General features: G+C 35.1%; 1 protein-coding gene across 1 annotated transcript in view; it reads left to right on the forward strand.

The window, feature by feature from the left end:
- The window catches only part of LOC108749104 (ankyrin repeat domain-containing protein 6), a 24,342-nt gene extending 17,873 nt beyond the window's left edge, over nucleotides 1-6,469 (forward strand). The window contains exons 4-10 of the mRNA XM_018487628.1: nucleotides 1,097-1,306; nucleotides 1,783-1,881; nucleotides 1,989-2,226; nucleotides 2,425-3,326; nucleotides 3,757-3,997; nucleotides 4,569-4,811; nucleotides 6,306-6,469. Of these exons, the coding sequence (XP_018343130.1) occupies nucleotides 1,097-1,306; nucleotides 1,783-1,881; nucleotides 1,989-2,226; nucleotides 2,425-3,326; nucleotides 3,757-3,997; nucleotides 4,569-4,811; nucleotides 6,306-6,469 (2,097 nt within the window). The remainder of the gene's footprint in view (nucleotides 1-1,096; nucleotides 1,307-1,782; nucleotides 1,882-1,988; nucleotides 2,227-2,424; nucleotides 3,327-3,756; nucleotides 3,998-4,568; nucleotides 4,812-6,305) is intronic.
- The last annotated feature ends 2,881 nt before the right edge of the window (nucleotides 6,470-9,350 follow it).

The raw sequence follows: 9,350 nt of genomic DNA on the forward strand, positions 1-9,350 counted from the left end.
ACAGAAGAATAGTTTAAATTTACTGACACTGAATTACTGACTGAAGGTTTTCACAAGGCATATACCTATTGTAAAGAAAGTTTGACTTTTCGATATTGACAGTCCATCTCTTCTCTCCGTGGTGATCCTCAGCGAGCATATAACATATTATAATCGATACATAATGTCCGTCTTACACATCTACGTTCCACTAAACTTTACATATTTTAATGGGTTCTCATATTTATATGGACACACTTGCTTGAACAATTTATATATGATTTTTAATGAGTTTTAATTGCTTGTTAGAATCCCGGTATGTTAATTTGGTTGTGTTTATTTTTTCGTAAGAAGTCTTTTTATCTTTTTTATCATTTTTTCCAAGAGATATGAAACACATTTGACTGTTCAATCATATGCGAATAATGTCGAGTTCTACATCAAGACTCACCCGAACTGTGATTATAGTGAATATGCGAACACATTTACGATAATTAATTTGTACTGCGATTTTTTACGATGAGTTGATGTCTGAAGAGGGCTCTATCCGGTAGCCGAAATTTGTAATATTTGTATTTAAACTGAGTTTTTATTTTATTATATTTTTTCAATTTTACTTTTCTCTATTTGTAATTTATTCTTTTTAATTGTGTGACAATTTTAAGAAATGTGTTTGGCTCTTACTTTGTCCTTTATTTATTGTTATTTATTATTATACAATAGTATAATAAAGTTACTTTTAATATAATAAAATTACTTTTTACAAATCTTAATTTTTTTATTCTACAGATAAAAAGAGCGAACTAGAAAATAAGATAAATATAAATTGAATAGGAAACTGAATAAGACCTCTTTCAGCTCTTGATTTATTCTCTACCATATAAAATTGAAACACAACAATCTCCGTTTTAAATCTAACCGATACAGTTAGAAGAATTAGGATTATTAGGAAACATACTAACATAGGCTGTTCGATTAAAAGATCGAGGATTATTATATGAACAGTTATGTAAATCCTATATCTGAGATTGATGTTCGTGCCTCTTTCGAGACACCTTATAGTTTGGGCTGGGCATCAAGCAGCCGTCGATGAATATGTCTGCGTGTTGTATTTCAGCATGGAAACTCGGCACTGCACGAGGCATCATGGCGTGGTTACAGTCGGACCGTGGCGGTTCTGGCGAAGGCCCTCGGGACGCAACGGGCCCCACTGCACGCCAGGAATCTCGCTGGATTTGCACCGCTTCACCTTGCTTGTCAAAACGGCCATAATCAAAGTTGTCGAGAGCTCCTCCTAGCCGGCAGCAATCCCGATCTTCAGAACAACGTAAGCAATCTATCCCATCTTTTTTCTTTCAACCGCTTTATCGTATTTATCGGCGCGTGGATCAGGAGATAAGAGTAAGCAAGAAATTCAGCATTAATTTTGAGAAGCTAAATTTTTTAAATTAAAACGTATGCAGACGGTGATACGTAAATTCGTTTTTGTAGAAATATGTATATTATTTTATAATTATGTATAAAATTATAATAAATATACAGAGATATAATTGCAGAAAATAAAGTGATAGTATATTAATTTTGTTTATGCGAAATAAGATAAATAAATTAGCAGCAATAATCAAATTTTAAGGAAAAATTTCGTTGGTATAAATAGATTAAATAGATGATGGATGACAAGAATATTAAACTGTAATTGCAGTATAAATAATAAAAAATAAAATAAAAAATGTTCTTCTCCAGACAAACTATAATATATAGTTATTCTTTAAAAAAATTAATTCTTTCTTTTACTTGTTTCAGTATGGCGATACACCGCTTCATACTTCGGCACGTTATGGCCATGCTGGCGTAATGCGTATACTAATCTCAGCTCTGTGCAAAGTATCTGATCAAAATAAAGTAAGAATGAGATAATAAATTTCTATTAAATAATACAATTATAATACAATTATTACATTTATTCATTTTTATTTTATTTTATAATACAAATCATTTATTCATTCTAGAATGGCGATACTGCTTTGCATATAGCAGCAGCGATGGGTCGACGGAAATTGACGCGTATTCTCTTAGAAGCTGGTTGCGATCGAAGTCTACGGAATAAACAGGGCGAAACGGCAAAGGATATTGCTCGTCGTAAGAATCATACCGAAATCTTGGAAATTATTTCTAAGGCACGCTGTAAAAGCCGGACGCGCAGCAAAAGCCGTGAGAGAGACTTGATAGATGGCAAAATAGATGACGGTAAGAATCTAGTCTAATTAAAAAATTAACTGGATAGATAATTACTTTGATAGATTAGTTTGTTAATGATATGCTACGAAAAACTATGATATTACCTATTCATGAATGTTGCATTATTTTGTAAAGAATTTGGTTCGCATCAAGTAATTTGAAATTATCAATTAATTATTTAAAATATTTAAATGATTATTTTATCAGGTAAGACAATGAAGTCAGATAAAAAGCGAGAAAAGACCGGAAGTGGTACCAGCGGTGGTGATAGTTCGAAAAAAGATCGAAAGAAGTATAAGTCCAACAGCAAACAGCACAAAGTTCGCTTTGAAAAAGCTATTATAGGTCGACAATGGTCACCCTATGGCTGCCACTATTACCCAGATCCGGAAGCATTCCCTCAACCTCGTCTAGATTCATTACCTTCTGACCCCTTAGGACGGGGTGAACAGTATTACTTAGACTTGGCGGGCAATATCAGAAAGGGCCCGGTGGGTGTCGGATATACATGCTATTGCGCACCATTTTTCCGACATATGGAGGCAAAGTTGGAGCGAGACAAGGCCGAATTAAAAGCACACATTGATCAGGCACATGAGAAGCTGGACCTAAAAGTGGCCAATCTGGAAAGGAGGACCAGGGGACAAATCTCGGAACTGACTAGGTGCGTTCAAGAGGAGCGTTCCAGGTGCGACGAGAGGTATTCGCATCTTCAGCAACGTCTACAACGAGGTGCTAGAGGCAGATATAGTGAGAGGCCTGCGAAAACTAATTATAATCAGTCCGAAGTAATATTACCAATGAGAACGAGATCATTAGAGGATCTGTTGGATGATCGACCGCAGGATCGCAGCTTTGAAATTCCCGGAGAAACGCCAGTTCATCGTGGAAGTCTAGATGATCTTGATATACCGGCTATACCTAGACTTAGTATGTCTATGAAGGACCTACCTTCGGGACCTGGAATAGTCAAATCAGCGCTCAGAGTGTTGGACATTCCTCCAAAATTGAACGAAACATTCGATGGAGCCGTTAGACCGGATGGAACTTCGTCCTTAGACATGGCGCCAATAGATTCAGTTCCTGTGAAGGGGAGACGTCAACAAAGAGTAAGATTGAATTGTATTATCATCTACTTACTGTAATAATAATTATTTTTTTATAAAATAAATAATGAAACAATAATTATATGTTAATTTGCCAGCAGACATGCTGACAAAATATGATAATAGAATCTGCAATCAATTTTGGTCATTATATTATCTGAATTAAATTACATGACTATAATATATTAATATACTTATTATAATATTTAAATATTTCTCATGGCATATTGTTGATAAGAATTATAATCAGACACAAAATCTATATTTGATTACAGTTGATTGTCTGATCACTAATTTGTTGATGTAATATAAGATAATATTTTTCTATAAAATTAATAAAAATCTCTACTCTGGATACTTAAACAATTTATTAATTATGTTAAAACAATATAGAATTAAAGAAAAATAAATGTTCATCTAAATATGTTTTAAGAATTGCGTGTCATATGATATGCATGGCATGAACATGTCCATGGATGAAAATAAGATTCAGAAGATTAGCGATGGGAATATGACGGAATGGAATCGCCGCAGCGTTCATGAGATGATCAAGCGATTTCAGCAAGTACCTGATATGCATAATGGTTGGCGAAGAATTCGCTCCGGAGGCAGTGAACAGGCCAGTCTGGAAGAACATACCAAGTGCTCGCAAAATCAGAGGGTACATTCTCAAGGTGAAGTAATTCTTGAATAATAAAATATGTTGCCAGACACGCATATCCAAAATTTGAACATGAGACGGATATTTTTTTATGTTCCGATTTTGGACATGTCCACAAAAAAATATAATATTATTCTATCGCTAAAAAAATGATTACTCAATTTATTTTTTTTCTTTTAAGTAACGATTATTTTTTTGATGTCAAGACAAAGAATATTTTCTTGATAATAATTTTAAATTATACTTACTACAAACTCATTATTACTTATTCAAAACAAGAATTTTTCTTTGAAGAATAAAATTGATTGAAGAAGCGATTTTATATACATAATGAGCACATAATTTGTTAATAATATTTAATAATATTGACTGAGATTATTGAAATACTGTCTCGGAAACTATTATAACATTTCATATACATTTTTAGCTAAAAATATTAACCACCTTATTAACTATTATTTAAAGTTTTAGCACTTTTAGCATAAAAATTAATTTATGACATTCGCTGTAAATTATCCTTGTTTTAAAAATCCTTTAAATTTATGTATAATGTAATAAATCCTAATTGACAATTAATGTCGCAGAGAACGAAAGCGAGAGCAGCGAAGGGGAAGATAACGATGTTGAACAAACTAAAACATATAAGGAGATGAACTGTAGAAAGGGTATCTCCAAAGATGTGCCTTATGACAGTATAGCGAGAATGCCGTACAGATCACGTAATCCCGTGTACAGTCCAACACCGCCTCTGCACGACACTCATAATGATTCTGGATACAGTACCCGTATGTATGGCTCCAGCAAAGGCGCATCGCCTTCGTTGTCAGGTAAGTATAAGGTGTAGTAAAAAGAAATCTATTATTTTTCCAATAGATGGCTTTAGTAATCTGTATCTCGCGTTGTATAAGTGCGATCGGATTACGCCAAATGGCGTTAGAAAGATAAGATTTCGTACTAAAAAAACTTCTCAGACAGTTTTGTGATTGCTTGAGTCAGTATTGTTTGAGCGCGTGTCAAAGATGGACACCAACAAAGAGAAAATACGCCATATTTTACAGTTTTTCTTCGATAAAGGTGAAAACGCAAGCCAGGCGGCTGAAAATGTGAATAGTGTTTATGGTCCTGATACTGTGACAGTCAATATCGCGCAATTTTGGTTTCGTCGATTCCGTTCCGGTAATTTTGATGTCAAAGATGCACCACGCTCTGGAAGGCCAATTGTCGAAAATGTCGATAAAATAATGGAAATCGTCGAGTCCGACCGTCATGTAAGCACTGTTTCGATTGCCCAGGAGCTAAACATTGCACAAAAAACCGTTTGGAACCATTTAAATAAGGCTGGATACAAAAAGAAGCTCGATGTATGGGTGCCACACGAGTTAACGCAAAAAAACCTCATGGACCGAATTTCCATCTGCGAATCGCTGCTGAATCGCAACAAAATCGACCCATTTCTGAAGCGAATGGTTACTGGTGATGAAAAGTGGGTCACTTACGACAACGTCAAGCGAAAACGGTCGTGGTCGAATCGCGATGAGCCGGCGCAAACGGTGGCCAAGCCAGGATTGACGATCAGGAAGGTTTTGCTGTGTGTTTGGTGGGATTGGCAGGGAATCATCTACTATGAGCTGCTCCCCTACGGCCAAACTCTTAATTCGGACCTGTACTGTCAACAATTGGACCGTCTGAAAGAAGCAATCGCCCAGAAGCGGCCAGCTTTGGCCAATAGGAGAGGAATTGTGTTCCATCAAGACAACGCCAGGCCACACACATCGATAGTGACTCGCCAGAAGCTCCGGGAGCTTGGTTGGGAGGTTCTTATGCATCCACCTTATAGTCCGGACCTGGCACCAAGTGATTACCACCTGTTCCTGTCTATGGCGAATGATTTTGCTGGTGAAAAATTCGCCTCAAGAGAAGCTTGTGAAAATCGACTGTCCCAGTTTTTTGCCAATAGGGACGAGGGTTTCTATGAGAGAGGCATAATGAAATTACCTTCAAAATGGCAACAAGTTATCGAACAAAACGGTGCATATTTGACCTAAATCGGATCATTCTAACTATGCTAAATAAAGCCTTCAATTTAATGCAAAAATAATAGATTTCTTTTTACTACACCTTATATAAAAAGATACAACATTAGAGTAGATAAGTAATAAATGATGTATCTATTAAACATTTATTTAACATTAAAACTTCGAGATTTCTTAAATTAATATATTTTGTTTTATTAAAATCCTTAAAATTAATTAGATTTGTCATTAAAAACTGATATAGTAAAAATATAATATTATATAAAATATTATTTTCTTTCTGTGCAGGTCAACTAGACTGTGACGTGATCTTATCACCTTCGACTGGATCATTTACAAGTGGAGAACAGCTCGCTGCCTTATTGGAACAGCCAAGAAGACATGATCTCACTGTTTACGAGCGAAATGCTGACAACGTTGTCATCAACATCGGTACTGCCAGTTTAGTTTAGCATAAAGAGATTTTAGCTACAATCGACAAAAATATAACTTTTAAAATGTAATCGTATGTTACATTGTACATATTATATATAACGTCATTCGATCTAGAAATGTTGAAGTAATGATTGTTTTATTATGTTAATATCGTCACTATAAGTGTCATATCCGTTGCCATGACATTATGAAAATAAAAATAAACTTTAAACAAAAGCAATATTTATTGTTTATATATTATAAATCAAATTGTGTATGTATAGATAGATATGTATAAGCGAATATTAAAATTGAAAAAACAAAGCTATAAATAGCTTGATCGCTGCTGCTGGTCATATCCTCCAAATTCTGTTAAGTTTTACTAAAATCATTACATACGTAAGTGCTGTAAATAATAAAAAAAATTATCACTTTTAATTATCTGTGGTCTGTTTTCTGTGGCTGAACCAGTGTACAGTATTTTGGAACTTAAAGTGAAATAGGTATATATTTGATATTTGTTGAAAGCGAGAAAGAGAGTTCTAGTGCGGTCTAATGTAGGAACAGAAAATAGAGACCACTTGATGTATAAACACTATTTTTATTAATGATAAAACAAATTCAATTATTATCTTGGAATTTTTAATTACCAATAATTGATCACAGATAAGAATTGAAACAAAAGTGTTTGTTTATTGTAATGAACATACAACGTAAAACAGATTATAAGTTGAAGTTATTGACGTTAGTTATTTTACGGTAATCAACGCGATCGCGAAAGAGTTGAATAAGTAAGATTGTGGCTAAAGCTATATTATATATAACATAGGGTTTCGGTTAAATATTGATACTTAAATATTGATAAAAATATTTTTTAGCCGATATATTTTCGCGTAATTAAATGTCTAGATTATCTAAATAATATCGAGATTATCGTTGAGGAACTGTAAGCATTTGTACGACATAATTAATAGAGTTAACAACAGTGATGAAAATACATCCAATCGATGTGTTTTCGCATAAAAATAAGTAAAAGTTTGACAAAAAAAGTCTCGCTCTGCCTCATAAATTGTGATTAGTCATTGGCCTAGTTTTAGATTAAACCGAGGGTTTAATCCGGATCATTCTTCTTCTTCTTTTTAGTTTTTGGCTCCTGTCTGCAGTAAGTAAGCGGAAACAATACGGCCAGATTACATCTTAGAGTATTTAAGAGCGATGAGAGACAAATATAGATCATAGGGGCTTCTGCGCTGCGTGTCGCTAAAAAGCGATACCTAAGCGGAACCAAAAATGATTCCGACTCTCGCGATGGGGTGGAGGGCAAGCGGTAGTAGACGTGCCACTAGGACGGGATGGATAGTCGAAATCAAAAGCCAGCACCGAAGCGCCACAGACCCGACGCGGAAGAGCAGCGCGCAATTCAAATTAAAGATTGTGATCACAAGCGATACCAAAGCCTGCAAACAATCAGCATATCTTGGCAGAGGAATTGCGTGAGGCGTGAATAATCGAATCATTAGGATTTAAAGGATTGTCGAGGGAGCTATCTTGGAGTGCTGTTCTAAGGAGAAGAGCATGGCATTCCAAAATGAGACAATCAAATATGATGTGGACTAGGTCTTGACAAGAGGCTCCACACGGACAGGAAGGGTCATCAATTAGGTTTTTCCGAAATAAGCTATGGTTAAGATTAAAGTGATTGCTTCTCAAACAGTTTACTGTGGTAATCAACATGCGAGAAAGTTGGGTGCCATAAAATCATGGTCTTTTGTTTTTGGAGTAAAAGTTTTGATGGAAATAGATCCCTTTGTTCTGAGATGCTTTTTCAATACATTATCAAATACGTTAGATAAGTGTAATTTAGGTATAAAAAAGGGATCCGAGAAAGGAACTTTAAAGTTTTCATCGACACCATCGTGAATAGCTCTCTTAGTGAGAAGATCAACATGCTTATTTCCACGGATGCCACAGTGCAAGGGAACTCAAATAAAGCTAATTCGAGTATTATTAAATTTAGCTTTCTCTACTAGTGCTCTAGTATACGATATAATATAGTTATGTGTTTTATTGTGAAAGCTTTTGAGCGCATCAAGGACGTTTTTAAAGTTCGACACTATAGTAACTTTTTACAAATTATTATAAAGGATCAGCAAAGCATTATATAGCCCATGCCTCAGCCGTAAAGACAGTCGTGTATGATAGTTGTACATTTCCTCTAATTTTAACTGAGAAGAGTAAATCGCAGAGCCCACATATGTACCGTCAATTTTGGAGCCATCCGTATAAAAAACCACGGAGCCTTCGAGAATGTCCCGAAAGGTATACTCGAAAAGCAATTGCATTCCTTCAGGAATCTGACAGACAAAGAGAAATTGTTCCGCCATTGAGATTGTCAATAAGTTCGTGTTCGAAATCCTCCTTCTCTTAGAAAATAGCATCATCTGCGTTTTACTGGTTGAAATTTCCAGACTTCTGAACGTCAGATAGAACTGAATATTTAGCAATAAGCGCTCGACTGATTAGAGTGAAGTAGAGCTACACGAGTTTTAACATTAAAGGCAAAGATGACAATATCATCAGCAAATTGTAAGAGAGATGTATTAGGGTCCAGATAACTATCTGTTAAGTTATTAATTTCTCTAAGATATATATAGTACTATATTAAACAGAGTGAGATTGAGAACAGATCCTGTGGGGTGCCCTTACGCGAAGTGTATGTGGAAGAGAGAGAGCCCCTCATCACAAATGTTACGCGATTGTTAATAAATTTAATGAATAGTGAAGGGAAGCCTAATTCAATGATATCTTGAAGCAGAATGTGTGGAAGAACGTTGTCAAAAGCTGACTTGATGTCAATAAAAATAGCAAATAGGTAGAGAGAATTAAGCAGGTTTAACAAGCAAGTGATTGTCAGGAGAT

This window comes from Trachymyrmex septentrionalis, unplaced genomic scaffold (genome assembly GCF_001594115.1).
Source record: "Trachymyrmex septentrionalis isolate Tsep2-gDNA-1 unplaced genomic scaffold, Tsep1.0 scaffold267, whole genome shotgun sequence".
Taxonomy (NCBI): Eukaryota; Metazoa; Arthropoda; class Insecta; order Hymenoptera; family Formicidae; genus Trachymyrmex; species Trachymyrmex septentrionalis.